The 24,274-nt window shown below is 41.3% G+C and overlaps 1 protein-coding gene across 1 annotated transcript; it reads right to left on the reverse strand.

The window, feature by feature from the left end:
- Window positions 1-1,487: 1,487 nt before the first annotated feature.
- On the reverse strand, window positions 1,488-9,070 carry LOC140913014 (photoreceptor outer segment membrane glycoprotein 2). Its single transcript, XM_073348589.1, has 3 exons — window positions 8,490-9,070; window positions 3,938-4,184; window positions 1,488-1,754 (listed from the first exon to the last, which is right to left on the reverse strand). The coding sequence occupies exons 1-3, from the start codon at window positions 9,068-9,070 to the stop codon at window positions 1,488-1,490; spliced, it is 1,095 nt and encodes a 364-aa protein (XP_073204690.1).
- Between the last annotated feature and the right edge of the window lie 15,204 nt (window positions 9,071-24,274).

Here is a 24,274-nt window from a genome sequence, read left to right on the forward strand (position 1 = left end):
AAGTACATAAACCCATACCTATCCTTTAAAGCATTTGAGTAGTCCAATTTGAAATCTATAGACATGTGCCTAAGTATCTTGCTGTCTGAGAGCCTAAATTACCCATAAGATGCATCTTATCTACAGTACATCCTTGTTTAGTCTGTTATAGGAAACATTGAATAAGTTTGGATAATCAAGGGAATTGTTTCACTGTAACTATTGTACAATATAACAATGGGATGCATGGCTCTGTTTTGGCAGCAGGGAGATACAGAAAATTGTTTCTTTATTGTATTTGGTTATTTAAATGAAATGTATGAGGTGCCCAAAGACAAATTCCAACAAATAAGTTAACAAAAAAAGTATGAAGTAAAAATGTTTTATTTGGCCTGTTCTGTATCTTTAGCTACATATTAATCAGCTTAGTGTGTGATGTGTACAATATATTGTCATGCTATTGATGAACCTCACACCAACATTCAAAGGACTAGGCTGGTCGTCTAGGAAAGTGACAGAATGGGAAAGAGAGTGCCATTCTGTCTTCACTGGGCCTAAATAATCTCCAATATTTCACCTCCCGAATCTGTAGCAGTTATTTGGACAGAGTAGGGGATGTTTGGGGGGTTGGAGGCAGGAAGAAGGGATTATATCTTATTCTATAATACATCTGTTTATGAGAAGTGCTGTTTGCTTTCTGTTAGTGTGTTTTGTTTGTTGGTACAACTCTAATTTCAACATTTTAATATTCTTAGCATTAAGCTTCCAGTTTATTTCCTGTATAAAATTTCATCGAATGGGATTTCTTCTTGCAACTTCCATTGACTTTTGAAAGACTAAAGTGTGAGAAAGAACAGTCATAGTTGAAGACAGATTTCAGGGTTTTTAAAAAAAAGTTATGTAAAATTAACTTGCATTTTCTTACTCTACCATTTCAACTTGATTGCAGTTGGCTAATAAATTTCCTTTGAAGCTCAGTAATATGCTGGGAATTTGTCCAAATTTAGCAGGGTCACTTGGATTTTATTGTAGCAGCACTTTCATTTGATGATAGTTTGTCATTTCTTAAAGAACTTTATAATTCAAATGTAGAAAGACTGAAATAGTAGCTCCTTCATAGGTGTCCATTCTGACTCTCCTCTGCTATATAGTCTTCGCTCTGATTTTCATGTTTTTCAGACCACGTGAGGAATATGTGGGGCAGGGTATGCAGTGAGAGATGGGGAAAAACTCTATTAATCCATGCCATATCATTTTATGCAGTATTAAAAAGCAGGGCTTTCACAAGAGTGAGTAAAGAAGCCAGAAGGACAGGAACTCTGGCGTACAGAAGCTATATCCAGCCCAAGGAGTCTCAGCTTTTGGACTTGCCGCCACCACGCTGTGATTTGTCCAATTACCCAGTTAGTGTTCCCATTTTGTCCCCACCAGTGAAAAATCTGGTAACTTCAGGATTGCAGTTAAGGTATCAAACCATATTTACGTCTTCAGTAAAGCATCTGTCATGTCTAGCTAGCTTTGGGGATGGATTTTGATGGAACATTGTCTGGACCATAGTTTGCAGTTTGAACATCCATATTGGGATCATTCGTCTCTGAGACAGTAGAGATCTGATTGGCTTTGCCAAGGTTCTTAATGATGCTGAAGTTGTATTTGGCAGTTTCTACAAAGCTGTTCTCCAGTAACCAGCCATCTGACTCACACTCTGGATCACCCAATAGGAGAACATTCTTCATTGCCGTTTGCAGGTAACGGACCCCAATAAGTACAGAGATCTGTAAGAAAAGGATAATAGTTAACTATGGAGTGCATATTACAGCCTGAATTCCACTGGTGACAACTGGCTGTGTCCTTTAGACATTAGTGTGATTATTAGTATTGGGTAGAACTGCTTAGATCCAGTAACAGATCTAACAAGTCTCCTGAAAGTGTTAGAGAGAATACCACCATAGAGAGTTTTATTAAACCCCTGTACTTTAGTTAGAATTCTCACTACAGCAAAGGATAGGACAGAATTTCTTTTGAGTACTTCAGCCTGAAGTGCTACCATTACTTACTGGCACCATTAGGCATGAGGGGTGAAATCCTGGACCAAATGAAGTAAATGCAGTGAGTGGGGCGTGGGCAGTTAGACCTAGTGGTTGCGGCTGAGTCACGCCTAGTGGAAGGCAGGGGAGCAGGGACCTGGAATATAGCAGGAACTGGGAGTGAACAGGAGTCTGGGATAGGAAGACCGGAACCAGGAGCAGGTGGGGAAACAGGAACTGGGATCAGGCAGAAATGCAGGGCTCAGGAGTCAGGTAAGCAGGAGGGGTCCATAGTAGCAGCCAGCCAGGGATTCCTCTAGTTAAGTGGTTCTCAACCAATTTACCATTGTGGGCCTTAGGAGGAAGAGGTGGGGCCTCAGGTGTCTGGTTTCCAGCAATTAAAAAGGTGGTAATCCTAAGATTAGGCTGCAAACAGATTGCAGGTTGAGAACCACTCCTGACCACTTCCTGTTGTTACTTCCTGGTTTATATAGAGTCCCTCAGCCAGTTGGGGGGCTGGATACTCCCCCTCTCAGGAGCTTTGGGGGCAGGGCCCTCTATCAGCTAATGCTTCACTGGATCTTTCCGTAGTTACTCTTATGAGCCACTGGGAGGCAGTTGTGGACTGGACCATACCTGGAGACCCATGGGCCTGGGTTTGAGGCCTGTGATTCCTCTCAGTAAATGGGAATTTTGTCAGTCGCATCCATGGAGACCCAGTTTTATTCAATGAGCTTTCATCATTCAGGATTCAGTCATGTACCTACATTTCAATGCAGGAATTGAAAGGAGATAGCCTACAGCGTAGGCTAAAGTCTAATCTTAGGGGAAAAAGCTTCCCACCCCCATAGATCAATGACAACCTGGAGGGTAGTTTTCCTAGTGGATTCCAGAGACTGAATTTTTCAAAGTTTCCAAAGGTACATTGGAATGAGGTGGTGGCTGTTTAAAAGGCAAATGAGTGCTGGTTTGGCAGGAAGAGCAGTACTGATGATTTCTGGCACCTTTAAAATGCATAGTGAAATTTTCAGTGGCAGATCCTTCCCCAGAACATAAATACATATTGCATGAATGTATTTTAGTGAAGATGCAAGAATCTGTCTGATCTGAAAATTGTTTCTGTATAATGTTTTAAAACAAAATGTTTGATGCTTATAAAGTTACAATCAGAAATATCAAAGTACTGTTAAAGAGGGATGAAAACTGCTTTTTAATCTCTGCCATTGGGCTCCTTTGAATGTGGATCAAAGCTTCAGTCAGTTTTCTCTGCAGCCCACAACAGCATGAATGCATTTTTGCAGATGCAAACAGTTTGTCTACATGGCTATTTTGGTTGCAGATCTGGAGGCTGCAGCTGAACATGTGTTCCATAATGGTATTTTCTAGCTGTATGATAACCCCCAGCAGGGCACTGTGAGATACTGATATTAATCCAAAGTTTGATTCATAGATAAAATTAACAGTTTATTTTAGTCTCCCTCTCTTTCCTCAGATTCCTTCTTAAAATTCACTTTTTCAAGCCATTTTTTCTCTTTTTTTCCCATCTGTAATACTTACACCTTCCTCACCTAATCTGCTATCCAGTGTCTTGTCCTGTTTGTCTCAGATTGTAAACTCTTCAGGGCAAGGAATGTCTTAATCTGTTTATACATTTACAGCGCTATATACATGATTTCTTGTAGTTATAATTTTCAGGGAGATTTGCTTATCCTTTTATGGACTTTGAGAAAACTGCCTGTACTCAAGAAAGTGTTTCTGGAATTGTATTGGAGACATTAGCTGACCAAGTCACTGGATGATTGCAGATGTGCCTCTTGCACATTACACTCTAGTCATTCCCATTCCTATTTCCAGAGGTCAGGCAGCCTGGAAGTGTTCACCTCCCAGTTCCGATATAGGAATCTCTCACAAACCACCACCTCAATCCTTACCTCAAACAACCAGACGATGAGCACAGTAAGCCCAATTGACCTCATGATACCAGTGTAGTAATCCAGCAGGGCCTGCTTGCATCCCTTCATCCAGATATTGAGCTCCTCCATCAGAAAATCATAATTATAGTGAGCGGTGTTATTTGTAAGCTGGTATTGGATACAAGGCCGTGGTGAATTTGGATTGCAGCAGCTGAAGGGCACTCCATCCACCAAGAACTTCCCATCAACATTACTTTTCAGACGGCTGCAACAAGATGGAAAGTAAAGGTATTATAGAGCTGGTAGTAGCAGCAGTTGATACATTGGCAATTTCTGCTGCTGTTGTTTAGAAGCTACGTCCTAACTGTGGATAGCTGCAGACCTTTCAAAGGTGGAATAGGGAGAATGAGAATACATTTCCCCAATATGCCAGGCTGTTCAATGTGGAAAGGAAAAATTTCTGCTAAAGTGTTTCCTCAAATGTAGTATCAGTTCTATGTTAATTATGACCTCTGATGAGGGGCTGTGTCCTGCATTTGCAGGGAGTGGATTCAGTGATGATATGGAGAATCTTTCTAGACACCTGCACTGAGAATATTAAAAAAGCAAAAACTATAATTTGGTTTTCTTGGTGCAATTCTAGTGCAGGACAGAGCATTATAATGCTGTGTTTTGCTAGCATCTCTGCTTCTCTAGTGTTTTTTGTAACACAAAAATGTCTACAAAACGTCAGCCAATACAGGAACAAATGTGAGCCACAGTAACCATGAGAGATTGCTTATTGACTGTTGAACATTGTATCCATCTGACATGGCTGGAATGACATGTATTCCCTGACCATTTACTATACATGAACGTCCCCTCTCTTTATTTTGCTAGTGGTCCTGTTAGAAATACTGAATAAGGATTTCTAACAGGACCACTAGCAAAATAAAGAGAGGGGACGTTCATGTATACAGCTATAAAGTTACTTGTTTAACATCCTGTCAAAATTTTATCCCTCAGTGAGCTACCACCAAATCTCAGGGAGGTTACCTGCTTTATCAGCTACAGGAATAAGGTAAGCATGAACTCCTCTGTCTTGTAGAGTCTCTACCTTAATTTTGCTGCTCTGATTCTCTGAGCTATTCTACTCCTGCTAATGGCAGCAGAATGAATCGGAGATAAAAGAACCTCATCAGTCAAGTGCCTGAAAGTGCATAGAGTATAACTAGTGTAAGTGTCAGAACAACAAATTGTCAGGAGAACAGGAAGGTGAACCAAAGAGACACGGAACTGAGGCCAGGAAAGAAACTGTAGTGGAGGGGAAAGGAGAGGGTGGGCAGATCAAATGGGGAAGTAAAAAATTCCTACCTTGGCCTGTAGTTCCCCTTTACTCATGATCCATACTCCCAATGTCCCCCGCCCCAACTCTAAAATGACAGAATAATGGCCCCTGTATGTCAATGACATGACTCCATTAGCTACATGGTGATTGTTAAAACTCACTCATTTTCTGGGGCCCTAAGCATTCTTTTATTCCCAGCCATTTTTTTTTTCATTTCCTTGTTGCTCACTCCAAGTAGCTGTGGTGAGAAGGGTACTCTATTTCTAATATCTGTAACAGAAGGTTCAAAAATCTTATGGGTGTCTCCCCATTGCCATAGTATTTCCCTCAGTGATGGCAAATAGCAAATTCTGACAGTTAATGTTGGAATTTGCTACTGCTGTACCAGTGGCAGAAATGTTATGGGTAAGAAGACTGGGCAACGTGGGGAGATGCTCATTAGAATTTACTACCTTAATTTAGTGTAATCAAATTACAGGGGTTCTTGCAGCAGGCATTTTTATGGTGAACAAAAACAGGTAACCCTGTTTACTTTTACACTCCAAGGATGTGCTTGTAACTAACCAAAGCAATCACATGATCTTGTTGATAGCACCTTTGTCCCCCTTCTACAACTTCCAGCGTTTGTTACCATTTCTTATCCTAGTGTGGTTTAATGTAGATTGGAGGCTCTACAGAGCAGGGACATTGTTTCATTTATCTAAACGGTGCACCATGTGCATTAATGGTGCCGTATAAGCAAATATTTTCTTGATGAGATGTGACACAGAACAGCATTTTTTCTGCAGGACTGACAGGAATGAAAAAGCAATTCATTTTACTTTTATGTCCAAAGGTCAGCTGATATTGTTGGGAGCGCCTATGGAGAGCCAATCTGCTGAGTATAACAGTTATATCACTTTTCAAAGTAGAACCATGCTTTAAAACACCTCTTCAATCAATCTGCCCTCTCTTGTCAATACTTCCCCCACACTCCTTCTCCTACGCAGTTATCCTAAGCCTTATTTTATTTACATGGTAAACAGCTCTGGGCAGGAAAGATGTCTTATCTATGTGTAACACCGAGAGATCCTGGTCATCGGCGGGCAAAATCTAACCTAGGACCTCTGGAGCTTTGTGCATGAGCCTCGACTGTATGAGCTAAAAGCCATATGGCTTGTAGTTAAGGCTACAGAGCAGACTCATTAATCTCTCTCTAAGTCGTCTCGGTGCCACTAGATGGGACAGAATACCACACGCAGGTGTGTGCTTTACATATGCTCTCTGAAGACCTTGGTAAACCTCCAGCACTATGTAAATGCTTAGTAGTAATAACTGCAATTTCAATTTCCAAGCTTTATACAAACTGGATCTTTGGTTTCACATCACCTGGGTTCATGCCCACTGAATCTTGAGTTCAAACATAGCCAAAAACTCACTCCAATCCAATTGAAGTGTATTGTTTTCCTTAGCTTCATGTTGAAATGATCAAAAGTTGTGTGTTTTGAGTAGCTTTGACATCAACCCACCAATCAGTCCAGACTTGCTCAGATCTTGGGCTGAGGTTTTCCTGAAAGGTTTTCAAATCTTTTGACAAGCCTGGCCCACATTCTGAGCTTGATATGAAAGCTGAAATGAGGCAGGTTTCAATAACATTTGCACAGCCTTGGCTAACCTTTCTTAGCTCTTTCATCAGAGTCCTGCTCTCTCCCCACCAACCATGCGGGTATCTCACAACACATTTTTCTCTTCATGCTGCTTGTGTATTAAAGAAAAACTGCAAATAATGTTGATTTGCTTGATACAGTGAAAAGCATAACTTGTTTATTTCTTTGAAGAGTCATATATAAAATAATTAAATATACATAATAAAGCAGGAAGCAGCCAAAGTAACAGTTTGATGACTTGTAAGAAGACAGGAAGACGAGAAAAGCAGATTTTCCCCCCCGGGTTCTTATGCAGACTTTCTAGACTTCTGGAAAATGAAATGGGGAGGGGAAAAGATAAAACTTCCTGTGTCTAGCTGCAGCTCTGATCTTTCTGTCTTGATACATGTCTTCAAACTTCGTTTCCTGTTGGAATTATCATTAATGTGGTTAGCTCTCAGAGGTTACACCGCTACACAAATCTCCTTAGTGAAGATTTTTTAAAACCTTTTCAAGAATTATCACACACTACTTTGTCAGGTGCTTCTTTAACATTCTGATTGTTACTTTTTATGTTATCTAAGAAAGAATTACTGTGGTCTTCTTAGTGCACCACTTCACTCCATGATTTTCATGGGAAACTAGCACCAACACATACAACTTTTCTCCTGAGTTTCCCTCCGTCCCCCATCTTTTTATGTAATGTATATGGCGTGTGCAATGTCATTAACTCTCCAGAGTGGAAGCGCAATGAGCCTTGAACTTAGATTTGTGGAGTCGTGTATGTGAAGGAAGAGCTTTCAATTTTTTTAAAATGCAATTAAAGATGACCAGACAATGTGGTGGCAGCACAATCAATGGTTTTCCTTCACTTCCAGAAAACTCACGAGCAGACTGCTCCAGGTAGCTGACTTGCCACCTGACAGAGGGAGTGAACATTTCAGTGCATTGTGTAATATACCCCAAAGTTGTTTTTTTTTAAAGGCAACTTTTTAATCATCCACATAGTTAACACATTTTGTTGTTAGAATGATCATTCCAGATTTGACTCTACAGCTCTTATTCAAAGACAGACATCCAGGGGACTTGGGGCTTGTTTCTGCTCCCTTTATAAATCCATCAAAACTCTCAGTGAGCAAGATAGTGCCCTTAAGTGCTACCACACTAAGCTTATGTTCATCCTTGTTCTTAGGGTGACCATGTGGCCGAATCAAAGTGCTATTACTGTCATTGTCTACTTGGCTGATACCATCAGATGCATTACGCAGACTCTGCATGTGTTATGTTACATCTCTGTGCTGATCTGATCACAGAAGTACTTCATTTCCTTGAGATGGACACACCACCAGAATTGATCAATGTGATCTTTGGAAGAATTCTTCTTTCCCTCACTCCCAAAATGTCCTAACCCTAACTACTGGAGTTTGATCTTCAAATGCAGGTGCAACAACCAGCTTTGCCCTGCTTTCCCCACCCTTCAGTGCTTATCCTCGCATATTGCTTGTCTAATATGCCTCTACCTTTTGCTCAATGCAAATTCTTTTTGACTGGGGTTTTTGGGGGTGGGGGTAAGATTTGTTCCTTCTCTAACTTTCTATCATGACCAATGAATACTTACTTCAAAACCTCTTTGGAGGCCATATTCAGATAACGAACAGATATCCACTGAATTTCAAACCAGTCTCTGAAACCATTGTTTCCACAGCACTGGAAGCCAATTTGTAATAGGTCTATGGTTTTCTTTAAGAAGCACCGTCCAGGGATGTCTGTGTCCTTGTAGAATTTAATAGCATCTCTCAATCCCAGATAAAGAGACTCCTCCAACTCATTCCTCATGGTGTAGCACATGACAGCACCCACCAGGATGCAGAAGGTGAAGCAGAAGGTGCACACAATGTAAGGGAGCATGACTAGCCTCCATCGGGAGAACTTGTTGGTGTCCGAACAGTCATAGCAGATTTTGCCACCAAGGAAGTTGATGATGCAAGCTATGACCCCTACTGAGATGAGCATGTTGGGGACAGAGTTAATCTCCCCTTTTGCCATTACCTCACTGCGCTTCTTGATCTCTATTTTCAGAAAGAGACCCAAGCTGAAGAGAATGACACCAGTTGCTACAGAAACCCAGTTGAGGATCCACAGGATCTGAGCCAATTTGTCTCTCTTAGTTTTTGTGAATTTTACTTTTAGGACAGCCATGGTCAGATCAGCGTTGGAAAAAGAAGCGTAGGTTGGGGAAGCTCATAAGCAGATTAATAGCAAGTATCTAGAGTGACGAAGGCATGCTGTAGAACCCTGTGAAGGAAAGGAAGAAAGATTACTGTCTGTCATTTATTGTATATTTATATAATATGTGCAGGGAACTTCCTATACACTCTGAAGCTCTATTGGAGATCTGCCAGGAGCACCCCACCTCCTGCTTGAATTTCCTCCAGGAAGGTGGAATTTAGAAAGATATAATTCTAGGGAGAGATTGGAAACACTTAAAACAAAAATAAAAAAATAAAAAAGCACTCCAACCAAACAAAAAACACAGTATACCAACAAGGGTGGCTTTAAGATTTTCACTATGGGAGAGTGCTCCCTTAATGTAGTGAAAATATTATTTTGTATGCCCAGACCTGGAATACCGTGGTCAGTTCTGGTCACCCTGTCTAAATGAGGATAGAACAGAAACAGAAGGGGTTTAAAGACCAGCAACAAAGATGACTTCAGTGCAGTTACTCAAGGAATGAACTTGCTCTGTTTTGTTAAAATACCATTTACACTGCTGTTTTTCTATGACCAAACTTCTCCAACTTTTTTGAATATCTAAAAATACATTTTATTTGTATAGTGTGAAAAGCTGAATGAATTCCTCATGAAAGATAAACTCCCCTCCCCCACAATTTTTTTAGTAACTTGATCTGACATGAAAACTCTATTTCCACCAGCTGAAAAATACCTGTCACCCCAGAAAGAATAAACAAATTCTCACAAACTAAAAATGAAACCAAATCATCTAAGATGCTCTAGTCTTCTATATGTCTAACTGCCTTTTCTCTGCATTTCAAGGTAATTATTAAAACTGAGTGTTTGGAACAGTGCAGTATATTAGTTGTCTACCATGTCTTCTCACAACCACCATGCTATCCTTTCCCTAGACATTTTTTTAAATGAGTCCCCCTCCTTCCTGTCAAAGCCCTAAAAATCCATCCCAATTTTACTTAACACCCGTGCTATCTTCACAGCCCTTGAGAAGGGCTTCCATCTTTCCGGCAAAAGAAGACTGGAAAAGTCTGTCTTCAGAGGCCACCCATATCTTAGTCACAGAAGTTGCTGTTTTGATCAACGTAAGGAACTCACTAGCTACCTGATGCCCTATATTTTGCCTGTACCACTTTCTTAGTTTTTGATATATTATTTCCCTTTCTTTATTAACCTTCATTATCTAATTTAAAGAGGACATACATTGAATTATCTTTTGGATGAAACCTAAAATGAAGGTCCTAATCACTTGTCATCAAATATTCTATTATACTTTCTCCAAGAGCAGCGTTTTTATAACCCCAGTGTCATGGCCAGATTTAAACTAAGGTAATTATGTTCCTCCTATCTCACCTGCCCCTGTAGATTCATTTAGATAAAGAATTAATTTCCCTTCCCAGGCTGTTGTTTAGTGGTGGTGTTAAAAAGTTGCAGTGCTCCAGGAGCAGGTTGACTGAAGTGGAGCCTGGATCCTTCATGGATTCAGCACCTCGACCCAAATTCTAGGATCTTTGCCTACTTCCCCCCAGCTCTTTCTTTCTCCTGCCTCCCAGTTCCCTACCTTGTGTAATAATTTTCCTTTTAGTTAGTCCCTTTTCCTCCTCCTCTTTCCTGTCCATCTTGCTGGTTTGCTACTCTTCTGAATGAACTCCTGGTAGTGTGGGAATTGCTTGGAGCTGGACAGGCCCACGGCTGATGGCAGCTTCCTATTCTCTGGCAGATGTGGGCCCTCTTCCACAGCTGCTGCCACCTGCTGGGGGTTCCTGGAGGAGTTTCCACACTGATTACAACTGCTACTACTGCTTCAATCTACGGGAGATCCCTTGATCTTCTCTGTCATGATGCCTCCAGAGCGTTTGAACTCAGTGCTACAAAGCATCAGTATCTAATCCAGTTTAAGGTCTTCCCCTTCAAAGCCCTCAATTTCTTAGGGCCAGAATGTATCTTCCTCTGCGCCTCTCTCATAATATTATTTTCAACAGCTATAACTAAGCTGTTGGTGCCCAGGGACAAAGGTTGCTGGAGAAGAAGACAACGATTGTGGCTTGGAGCTCTGCTGAAGCAGGTTAAAATCAGCTCCTGTTTTACCTCCTTTAGAGCACAAGACTCAACTGTTTGCAATAGGCTTTCCTTTGCTTAGGTGATGACACTGAACTCTCTCTTTTCCTCCCCTCCTGCAAAACGGTCCCCCCCTGAGGCTTGGTCTACAAACAGTTTTTGAACTGATTTAACTAGGGGTGAGATTTTTATACTGATATGGTTAAATTGGTGCAACCCCAAATGTGGATGCTGTTATACAAGTATAAAGATGTTTATCCTAGAATTGATTAATCCCATAGATTTATAGGAATACGATATGCTGGTGCAAAAGCTTTTATGCAGATATAACTGCATCCACGTAAGGGGCTTGTATTGCTTTAATTATACCAGTTTGAAACCAATACAGTTACAGAAGTACAAAAAACACATGTAGGAAAGCCCTAAGAAACTGACAACCCACAGAACTAGAATGCCATAGAGTAGAGAATATAGATGTGTCCTGAAGCTTAAGACATGTATTTAGTACCTAGACACCATTGCGATTGATGCATTATAAATACTTATGTACCAGTTAAAAAAACATAATGAAACAAACTAATTGATGATACTCAGTTGACTTCAGTTGCACATGTGAGAAGAGAGCAGTTCTGTTTGCACATCCATGGAGTGGGTTGCTTTGTTTGTATTTGGATGTGGGTGGGTGTCCTTATGATCCTGAATACTAGCGTGATGCCCTAATGTGTGTGAGATCAAATTAATTCCTGGTGCAACTCTATTAAGTTACACTAGGGATGACTTTGGTCCCAGGATTACGCATCTCTGTAATTTTCCTAAAAAGTTAAGGGCTTGATTTTTCAAGGTGCTGAGACCTGCAACTCCCTTTGACTTCAAATGGAGTTGTACCTGCTCAGCGTCTCTGAAATTCAGGTCCTAATTTTAATACTCATGAAAGGTGGCAGATTTTCACAGGCCTGGAGATTAAAGCTGTTTGTCCACAAATCAGCTATCCAAGGAGCAGCAGAAGAGCATGCTTCCCTCACACCATTCTCCAACAATGTGCCTCAACACTGTTCTGACGGGATCATCTCTACAGGTGAATGGATAGTTTAGCTTCTGTATAAGCTGAGTACTGGGCCTGTCTGCTGAGCCTGATGACCGTATCTTTGACTGTTTCACCAATTAAGCTGTTCATGACCTGAACTTAAATAGCTGTATGCAGCTGTTGCAAATGGGTTTATCTCCCAGTGATACTCAGATCTTGCAAACACAACGTCAGAGGGAATCTGTTTTAAAATCTCTTCACTGCTCACCTGCAGTGCACATTCAGGGGCCAGGCTATTTTAATGCATTGCATTAGTTTCTATGAAATGTGAGGAGGCACTTGCATCAGCCCACACAGGCGCCTCTTTGCTGGCGGTATGTAGTGTATGTCTGCAGCACTGGATAGACAACTTAAAAAATTTTCTTTAACATCTGAGCAAAATGTGCAATCTAAACTTCAAAATTTGTATTCTACCTTTCCCTTCGCCTTCATCCACTTGAGTTGAGATGCATGGGTCAAGGTGAAATAATTGAACCAAAGTAAGTGTGTGTATTATACTTCACTAGCCATAGATGAACTCTGGCTGAAATTCACTGCGGTGCAGGACTACTACTAGAGGCCCTGTGTAATGGGGTGACTTTAATCTTATGTAGCTACTGACACATCACTTAATTTCCTGTTTTTTCATCCCTTGAGGTTGTTAATAATAATACAATGAAATTTGCATATTAAGGAGTGACTCCACTGAGCAATTCCCCTCCCACCCAAGTAACTGTCTCCCTATAAACTATCCCCAATGTTTCTGTTTGATTTTAGTTGAAGGGTTCAATTCACTGTATATTTCCACTTGCATCTGCCAGTGAAACCCATGCTGCAGACTCCCAGCAACAGAATGTCTGCCTGGACTGAGGGCTCCAGTGTGAGCTATACTACTCCGGGAAAGAAGGGGAAAGACCCCACGGAAGAGTGTGACTCTGTGTGTGACTGCCCCTCTTCTCCACAAGTGTTGTAAAATCTGTGGGGTTTCACCACAGATCTTGTGGCTATTCCTGGGTGTGTGGAGGCTCTGGCTTCACCTATTCTGGAATTGGGGGACAACCCTCCCATCCATACCTGATGGACTGATCTGCAGGAAACTTCAAACTGAAAGTCAGAGTTTCCTTGACCCTTTGTGGGTATTTCCCATATAGGAACAATTTGTTCCTACGCTAGTCATTTATTAAATTCCTGAGGGGATTAAACTTTTAAACCAGGTGATGCTTTCCTAGCATTCCTCTCCTCTGCAATAATTTGTGTAAAGATATATTTTATTTTATACCTCCACTAACAGTTCGATTAAGTGGTGTGTGCAGGCACCTAGCTCAGATTGGGATACAGCATTAATAGTGCCCCATGGCAGCCTTTTTTAATGCATCACAGTGAAAGACTCATTCTCCAGCATACACATTTAAGTGCAATTATGGTGTAAAAAATGAATGCAAAAATTATATTGTCTTACAATTCACCATCAGTTCCTATGCGTTTTCAAGTTACATATGCAAATTTTACTACTATAAATCCGCTTTTATTCCTTTTAGCTGTGCAGAGCCCACACAACTGTCTGTCTAGACGATGGAAATACACATCACTGCTGATTCCCTTCCAAAATTATAGATGTGTAGACAAAGATTTATTTTTCTCTCTGTTATGGGAGAGCATTCTGAGTTCTGTTAACTGAAAAAGAGTTCTCTTCCAACAGCTGAAACTCAATAAGCATGGAATCCCCATGAGACCATTGTCACACTTCCCCTATTTTGACTAAAACTGCCTTTAAAAATGGGGCCCTCTGCAGTGCATTACACCTTCATTTCAGGATGTCCACTATATACTACTTGTGCTATGTCAAACTACAGTTGCCTGTCACAGGACAGGCACTACTTGTTTAGTTTTAATTTATTTATGGAATGGAAATCAACATAGGAAACTTGCCTCAAAGTTATGTTACAAACTAGCTATGTCTTATCTCACAAGCTTCACTAAAACCTGCCTCTTTAGTCACACGTGTCGTCTTATTTATCGTTACAACTGTTGCAAAGGAAACCACTAACCTGTTTCAGACCATTGAAGACCATCTCAAAACTGGTACCTTCCTGATAAGGGTAACCAGTTATAGGGGGTCACTGGACCATGCATCCTGAGGAAGAGTCAGCCACCAATATCCAAGCATCTAAAATCTCTACACAGCACTTACCAAGGGAGAGGGGGAAAGACTTAAACTCTCCTGCCCATACTAATCCCTGTTGCATTCCTAATCATGGCTAAGAGATTTATTGCAGGGTTCTTATGCCACCAGGTTAAATCCTGCAAAACAGGCCACTTAACCAAACGTAATCTGAGACCTCTGTGACATACTGTACTTACGGCAGCTTCTTTTATCAGCGACCTATAGGCCTGGGGCAGGAAGCAATTAATATTGCCTCTTCACATAGAGTACCCTGATTCATTTACCATCTCATGAACCACTTCTACACACACATTCTCTCTCTCTCTCTCTCTCTCTCTCTTGAATATAAATATGCCCCAAAGCTAAAAGGCTAGAGTAATGAAAGTCTCAGCTCTTTCTAGAGTGGAAAGTCAGCTCAGGTCTTCCTCATTTATGTGAATTATAATGTTACTTACCCACAGTTCCACGTGTGGTATTTTGTTGCTTTAGTTGGAATTTGTCTGAGTATATAAAAATTGTTACTGTAACTGTAAACATGAAGGGCATAGGAATTGTACAGGACATACCCTGAGGTGAATGGGTCACGCTGACTGTACAAGTAATGGATTCTGGTTTGGGAATTGTATTCAGATTCAAGAGAAATATGATAAAGGGTTTTGTCCCAGAGACAGGGAGCAGCATACTAGATAGCAGGGACCCTGTCTAAGGATCCTGTTTTGTTCTGGGTTCTCCACGTGGATCTTTTGAACCCTGCATGGAGTGATTCAGTGAGATTGTACCAGATGCAACCATGGTGAGCTTTCAGCGCTGGTGGCAAAGAACTAACTTCACAGCAAGGCTTGACCAGATTGGTGGAGGTGACGCAGAGCTGACTTTACAGTGAAGCCTGACTGGACTAGAGGCAGTGAGAGCACCAGATCAGAGGTCACAGAAGTAGACCATAGCTGCATGTTAGAGTGGGACCTGCAGACTTCTCTGGGCTGGAATGAACCAGTAGAGAAGACAGATTCCCATGACTCCTCCTTGACTACCACCAAGTCTATTTGGACCCGTGGGCGGAGATTACTATTGTGGTAAAGAGTTCTGGAGTAACACAAGCCAGACAATTAATACTTGAAACTCTGGGGTTGATCACATATACTCCTGATATGCTGACTGCATTTCCCTCCTATTCTTATATGTAAGTATATATATGTGATTGTTTTTATTTTATTTTATTTTATTTTATTTTATTTTATTTTTTCCCCAAACAAGAGGTATTTATAGTTCCATATCCCTGAGGGCTTCAGTTGTGAATGGGGAAGAACCACCTAGAAAGGTGACCAGGGAGTTTACCCAGAGGCAGAAATAGGAGTTCAGCTGTGGGTTGGGACTTGAAGCCATTGTTTTATTTATTTTAGAAAAGGATCCCTGGGCAGTTAAACCTGGCCTTTGTTTCTCCCATTGACACTTGGCAAAAGGGTTACACAGATAATTTCCATACAAAACGTTTCTCTCACTTAAAGATAAGCTTGTTCAAATGTGTTTCTGCACAGAGCTAACATTAACAGCCAGGAACCATAAGTTAACACAAAAGTTACATCCAACACTATACAAATCTCCCAGCATTCACCTACTGCTATCATGGCATTCATCACACCAATGCACTAAGACCATCTGTAAAATATTCAATTCAAAAGTATTCTCACCCTCAGTGCATTCATCAAAGAACTGCAATGCACAACATGGAAACTGAAGTACAGAAAGGTTGAGGACAAAAATGTTAAATTATCCACTAATTTTGGGTGCTTGCCCCCTAGACCCCATCTTTTAAAGGTGCTGCGAATCTGCAGCTCCTATTTATTTTGATTTGCGTTGCAGGTGCTCAGCACGTCTGATAAATGAAGATGGCTTGATTAAGTGCATAAGTATGGAATTAGGTGCCTAACTTCAGGCACCTAGGCTTGAAAATTTTGTCCTTTGACTTTATAGCACCATGTGCATCTACATTATGTCCGTTTGTATTAGTAATATAGAATCATAGAATATCAGGGTTGGAAGGGACCTCAGGAGGTCATCTAGTCCAACCCCCTGCACAAAGCAGGACCAATCCCCAATTAAATCATCCCAGCCAGGGCTTTGTCAAGCCTGACCTTAAAAACCTCAAAGGAAGGAGATTCTACCACCTCCCTAGGTAACACGTTCCAGTGTTTCACCACCCTCTTAGTGAAAAAGTTTTTCCTAATATCCAACCTAAACCTCTCCCACTGCAATTTGAGACCATTACTCCTTGTCCTGTCATCTTCTACCACTGAGAATAGTCTAGATCCATCCTCTTTGGATCCACCTTTCAGGTAGTTAAAAGCAGCTATCAAATCTCCCCTCATTCTTCTCTTCCGTAGACTAAACAATCCCAGTTCCCTCAGCCTCTCCTCATAAGTCATGTGTTCCAGACCCCTAATCATTTTTGTTGCCCTTCGCTGGACTCTCTCCAATTTTTCCAGATCCTTCTTGTAGTGTGGGGCCCAAAACTGGACACAGTACTCCAGATGAGGCCTCACCAATGTCGAATAGAGGGGAACGATCACGTCCCTCGATCTGCTGGCTATGCCCCTACTTATACATCCCAAAATGCCATTGGCCTTCTTGGCAACAAGGGCACACTGTTGACTCATATCCAGCTTCTCGTCCATTGGATTCTTCCGTCCTAAGTGCGGGACCCTGCACTTATCCTTGTTGAACCTCATCAGATATCTTTTGGCCCAATCCTCCAATTTGCCTAGGTCCCTCTGTATCCTATCCCTACCTGCCACCATATCTACCGCTCCTCCTAGTTTAGTATCATCCGCAAATTTGCTGAGAGTGCAATCCACACTATCCTCCAGATCATTTATGAAGATATTGAACAAAACCGGCCCCAGGACCGACCCTTGGGGCACTCCACTTGATACCAGCTGCCATCTAGGCATGGAGCCATTGATCACTACCCGTTGAGCCAGACAATCTAGCCAACTTTCTACCCACTTTATAGTGCATTCATCCAGCCCAGATTTCTTTAACTTGCTGACAAGAATACTGTGCAAAAAGAAAAGGAGTACTTGTGGCACCTTAGAGACTAACCAATTTATTTGAGCATGAGCTTTCGTGAGCTACAGCTCACTTCATCGGATGCGAAGTGAGCTGTAGCTCACGAAAGCTCATGCTCAAATAAATTGGTTAGTCTCTAAGGTGCCACAAGTACTCCTTTTCTTTTTGCGAATACAGACTAACACGGCTGTTACTCTGAAACCTGTCAAAAAGAATACTGTGGGAGACCGTGTCAAAAGCTTTGCTAAAGTCAAGAAACAATACATCCACTGCTTTCCCTTCATCCACAGAACCAGTAATCTCATCATAGAAGGCAATTAGATTAGTCAGGCATGACCTTCCCTTGGTGAATTCATGCTGACTGTTCCTGATCACTTTCCTCTTGTGCAAGTGCTTCAGGATTGATTCCTTGAGGACCTTGAGGCTCCATGATTTTTCCGGGGACTGAGGTGAGGCTGACTGGCCTGTAGTTCCCAGGATCCTCCTCCTTCCCTTTTTTAAAGATGGGCACTACATTAGCCTTTTTCCAGTCATCTGGGACTTCCCCCGATTGCCATGAGTTTTCAAAGATAATGGCCAATGGCTCTGCAATCACATCCGCCAACTCCTTTAGCACTCTCGGATGCAACGCATCCGGCCCCATGGACTTGTGCATGTCCAGCTTTTCTAAATAGTCCCGAACCACTTCTTTCTCCACAGAGGGCTGGCCACCTACTCCCCATGCTGTGTTGCCCAGTGCAGCAGTCTGGGAGCTGACCTTGTTCGTGAAGACAGAGGCAAAAAAAGCATTGAGTACATTAGCTTTTTCCACATCCTCTGTCACTAGGTTGCCTCCCTCATTCATTAAGGGGCCCACACTTTCCTTGGCTTTCTTCTTGTTGCCAACATACCTGAAGAAACCCTTCTTGTTACTCTTAACATCTCTTGCTAGCTGCAGCTCCAGGTGCAATTTGGCCCTCCTGATTTCATTCCTGCATGCCCGAGCAACATTGTTATACTCTTCCTTGGTCATTTGTCCAATCTTCCACTTCTTGTAAGCTTCTTTTTTATGTTTAAGATCCGCAAGGATTTCACTGTTAAGCCAAGCTGGTCGCCTGCCATATTTACTATTCTTTCGACACATCGGGATGGTTTGTCCCTGAAACCTCAATAGGGATTCTTTGAAATACAGCCAGCTCTCCTGGACTCCTTTCCCCCTCATGTTATTCCCCCAGGGGATCCTACCCATCAGTTCCCTGAGGGAGTCGAAGTCTGCTTTCCTGAAGTCCAGGGTCCGTATTCTGCTGCTTACCTTTCTTCCCTGTATCAGGATCCTGAACTCGACCAACTCATGGTCACTGCCTCCCAGATTCCCATCCACTTTTGCTTCCCCTACTAATTCTTCCTGGTTTGTGAGCAGCAGTTCAAGAAAAGCTCTCCCCCTAGTTGGCTCCTCCAGCACTTGCACCAGGAAATTGTCCCCTACATTTTCCAAAAACTTCCTGGATTGTCTGTGCACCGCTGTAGTGCTCTCCCAGCAGATATCAGGATGATTAAAGTCGCCCATGAGAACCAGGGCGTGCGATCTAGTAGCTTCTGCGAGTTGCCAGAAGAAAGCCTCATCCCCCTGGTCCGGTGGTCTATAGCAGACTCCCACCACTACATCACTCTTGTTGCTCACACTTCTAAACTTAATCCAGAGACACTCAGGTTTTTCTGCAGAGTAGAGAGCTGAAGCCGAGGTTATCTGTAGTTAGAGCAAGGAATTGATCCTGGGTTCTATTATGGCTCTGCAACTGTCCAACTATGTGATGCTGGGCAAGTTACTTAGGCCCAAATTTTCAAAAATGGCCTCTAATTTTGGGATGCACCTATTTATACACCATGGGCCTGACTTTTATAAATACTGAGTACCCACAACTCCAGTTGCAGTTGATAAGAGCTGGAGATGTTCATCTTCTCTGAAAATCAGCCCCTATTTTCTCAGGGTAGACACTCAAAATTTGGAGCACACAAAATTGTGGAATTTAAATATACCTTTCCTGCACTTCTGTAAAATGATACATCCCTGTCCTACAAGGGGAAATCATGTTGTTCTAGCTCTCCCATCCTACTACTGCTGCCTTACTGCTCACTGTATCCAAAGTGTCTTAGACTGGAAAAGTTGTTCCCTGATTATTTCTTTTCTGGAACTTACCTCTTCCTAGCTAACCCCTACCCTATTAGGGTTGCCAGCCCTCCAGGATTGTCCTGGAGTCTCCAGGAATTAAAGATTAATCTTTAATTAAAGTTTATGAAATCTCCAAGAATTCGTCCAACCAAAGTTGGCAGCCCTATACCTTATGCCACTGAGTTAAGGTGATGTCCTCTGCAGTCAATTTATATAGTTAATGTGGTAGAGTAAGATATTGTTAAGAAGTTTGATAACTGTATTAATAAGAATGTAGGGTTTCCAGAATGCTTTGGAAGTGCTCATTTGAAGTAAGGAGCATGGCCAAGATCTAGAGCCTTTCAAACAAGTCTGAGATTAGTCTAGTGTTTGCTGGAAAGAGTCATAATCCAAATGTGTCAGAAAGGGAGAGCGGTCAGCCCCAGAAAGCAAATCATCAAATAATAAATTTTGTATCCGGTTAGGAGAGAGTCAAAGTTCTAAATTGTTATTGTTTTTAAAACATCCTTCACTTCCTAGGATCTCAATGTACTCTACAAACATTAATGAATTATGTTTCTCGTACCCCTGTGAGAAAGTTAAGTAGTTCTTCAGTTTTACAGATAGAGTAACTTGAGGCACAGGGAGGCTAACTGATTTGCCCTATGTCACATGGATAGAGCTTGGTATAGATCCTTAAAGTCCTGTCTCCCAGTTCCCTGCACTAGTCATTAGAGGTTTCCTCAGAGATGAGAGATCATTGTTAGGTTCTACTGTAATGTAAAAGAAACAGGCTTATCAGAATCAAGGCCTCATTGTACATAGTCACAGTGCCTGAAAAACTTGCATAAATAATGCTGTCAATGCCAGCATTAATTTACTCGGGAAAATATTCATGTTTCTTGGAGGATGATGCCAAAGAGAGAGATTCTTTTCCACTTTAATTCCTTCCCAGTACAGCCAAGATAATATTTTAACCAATTTTTATGCTAAAAATTTACACTATCCCCATCCAAAATATCTGCAGAGCCCAGCTACAATAGGAGTGGATTTTCCATGCCTTTCACTGTCTCCAGGGTGAATATCTAGGGATGATTATGGTCTCAAATGCCTTGTACTAACAGACCAAGGCATCTTCCCTGTTGCTTTGAAATGTAAACCTGGTGCTTGTCTGCACTGAAGGAGAGGGACCAGCCGGTGGCAGTGTTGGTGCATGTGGACTGTACTATAGGAAGACTGCATTTGCTAGTTACGGACAATAGAGTAGAATCCACCCAAGTGCATCCTCAAGGAAGCACTAATTCAAGAAATAACATAAATCCAACCTTGCTGCTGTTAGAGGCCAAGGATATTGTTTTTTTACTCCCTGGTTTCATAGCTAGTGAAGGGTTAAAGCTACAAAGTGAAGATCCAAAGCAGGGAGCATTCAGATCTAGGATTTGGGTTCAGGAGGAAACCTGATTATACCTAGGCTTGGCAGAATTTAATTTTTTAAAATATAACTTTGACAGATATTAATGTTTATTTTAAAGATATTTTGAATTTTTAATCAATTTAAATTTTCACAGTTGTGCAAAATTATGGGTTTAAGCATTTTTTCCCAATTTTTATCAATTTAAATTTTCACAGTTGTGGGAATTTATGGGGGAGGGTCAGATAGTGGAGGTCAGACAATAATTATTTAGTGACCGTAGGTGTTAAGATTAAAAAAGTTAAAGCTTCATAACCATTAAAACACAAATTGTCAACATTGCATGTTAAAATATACAAAGTAAATATTCTTAAATCAAACTCTAAGTTCTCAAGCACATATTTCTTACCTGACTGATCTGTAAATTTTGATTATGATCAATGGAAAACCTTGTTTTTTGTGTGTATGGTGAAATGGATATTTACCAATTAAAAAGCTAATCCTTCCAAGCCTAATTATACCTGTTGCAGTTTAGTGACATGCTTGCTGGGAGTATCTGTATGCCAAGTACATAATATGCTAGAATAGCACTTTGGGACCGAGCCGGAGTAGTTGTTTGTGTATGTCTACCATCTACTGCCTGGAGGCCTGGATAGAGGATAAGGGTAGAACTGCTACTGAATGCTAATAGCGATAGCTCTGCTGATAGAACAGTTGCTTTGGGATCTGAGTGAAAAATATTTTTCAACCAAGTTAACAAATATTTAATACCTTACTTAGCTGCTAAGCACTGATACAGACGTGTAGTGACAAGTGGGTTGTGTATGTATTCACCCCATTAGCTACATGCATGTGAAAATGGTTTATGCTGCAAAAATACACAATAAATCTGTTTCCAGAAGTGAGTATTTTACTATTACATTTTGATAGCTTTCTTTTTCTTTAATTTCATGTGAATTTTAGTGACTTGTGAAAGGTGCAAGAATGACTGACCTGGAGCCTGAAAGAGCAGGTAAAATACAAGTAGGTGCCATGCAATCTTTCTCCAACGTGCCTCAGCCTCATGGGAGAAGAATCTATAGGAAAAGATTCTTTTGCGTGGGGGGGAAGATGGGGAAGGAAAGTTAGGACTTCATGGTCCATTCATTCCTTGGCTTTTTTGCTTAGATTGTCAACAAAAGTGTGCGTGCTAATTATGGTGATGGTATTTTGATGAGGACACATGTCCACTAAGAACTATTCTTAGGCCATCAAACTTTGCTAAAGTTTTCCAAGGAAATGCAGAGAGAGAGAGAGGAAAACAGAGGTAATGTTAAAAATCAAATGTAAGGAGTGTAGGGATGGTGGAAATTTTAAAAGAGAACCTAATTTATGTGCTAGAATGCTGCAAGACAGATTGCAAACAAGATCAATTATAACTTATTTATATCACAGTAGTGCTGAGAGGCTCAAATCATGATCGAGGCCCCCCAAGTACTGTACAGATTGAGTAAGAGACAATCTTCCCCAAAGACCTTAAAGTCTAAACAGAGGAGACGGACAAAAGGAGGGAGAAAGGAAGTCATTATTGTCCCCAGTTTATAAATGGGGAATTGAAACATAGAACAAGCTTGCACTGGAAGTTTGTGTCAGAGCTGAGAATTGAAACCATATTTTAGATTTGTTAACAGGTTAAAACTTACAGGTCAGGTCTGGTTCTCTTCTATGGCAGTTGCCCGCTCCTGTGGCACTGGACCCAACCATGCCAAGTAATAGCCTTGCTCTTTGCCCTCATGTCTCATGTTCTACGGTCAAGAAAACATCACAGGCCAATAATCAAGAAGCCTGTTTTAAATGGAATTGTAACCTCATTCTCAGGGCTCTCAAGAAGCCTCCTTTTAAATAACCAAGGCAAGTTCCTTATGTTACTTTTCCTTTTAAGGTTACCTTCCTCAATGTTACACCTCAAAGGTTAGTCAGTTAGGAGCCCTATACTATCAAGGAACTGTTTTTCCCCTGACAAAGTTATCCTCAGAACCTCTCCTGAATTTCTTCTCAAGGTCAATTCACCCTTCCACATTAATCAAGACATTTTTCTTTGGTCGTTTTGTCACAAACCTTCTCCTAAGGTTGTACATCACTCCTTAAACATCATGTGAATCATAAAATATTACCCAGATAGGGCATCCTGTTTTAGAAAATCTGAGGCAGTCTTCTGTAGCTGTATCCTTCAAAAACAAAGTCACATGGTCCCAAGGAGAAGCCAAGTATCCATAAATTTCCTCTGAAAGAGATCTATGTGCCCTTGCCAGTTTAATGGCAACCTTAGGGGCAGAGAGAAATGTGTCATCTTATAAGGAGCTGTGACTTAGGTACCTCTCCATATTTCTGTTTAAACTACATAAAGCAGATACACTATATTCAGCTGGTGCTTCCTTTGATCACTGGATTTTGCAGGATGTCCATCCTGTAAAATTTTCTCTTCTGTTCCTCACTTAAAGCATACCTCCTGCCTCCTTACTTTTTTAAAATGACCTGCTACTTCCAACAAATTATAAGACTGGCAGATGTTCATTTGCTGGGTAGTGAGATTATTTTATCTTAATTCTAAATTTGTCTTCGCTTGGGAATTAACATGCATCAATCCTGTGCATCTCTGCCTTATTCCTGATAATTTCTCTTTTGTTTCTCCTTGCTTTACATTTTGTCTCTGAGGCTGTGCTTGCCTCTTACAGGGCCAGTGATTGAGCAGAAACATATTCAAATAAATTTGTCTTGTGATTTGCATATGGGGGTATATCTAAGCCCAGCAGTTACAAGATTGATAGATGATCTATCCAAAACCAAGAGATATTGGGACATAAGACACAATTATTTCACTCAAATAATTACTGCTGAGATATGGGTTCCCCTTTGAAACTATCCACCCACAGAGTCGTAAACAAACTTGAAGAACTTCTGAATCCTAATCAAATAAAAAATAGTAGCTAGCTTGGCAAAGATAAATTCCATTAAAACTACTTTCCCCTGTCCTGAAGCACATGAATACCATGATGAGAGCAGCCCTCACAGTTGAGAAGCGAGTGGCAATAGCCCTGTGGAAGCTTGCAACGCCAGACAGCTACCGGTCAGTTGGGAATCAATTTGGAGTGGGCAAATCTACTGTGGGGGCTGCTGTGATGCAAGTAGCCCACGCAATCAAAGATCTGCTGATATCAAGGGTAGTGACCCTGGGAAACGTGCAGGTCCTAGTGGATGGCTTTGCTGAAATGGGATTCCCTAACTGT

Source organism: Lepidochelys kempii, chromosome 6 (assembly GCF_965140265.1).
Source record: "Lepidochelys kempii isolate rLepKem1 chromosome 6, rLepKem1.hap2, whole genome shotgun sequence".
NCBI classification, from domain to species: Eukaryota; Metazoa; Chordata; order Testudines; family Cheloniidae; genus Lepidochelys; species Lepidochelys kempii.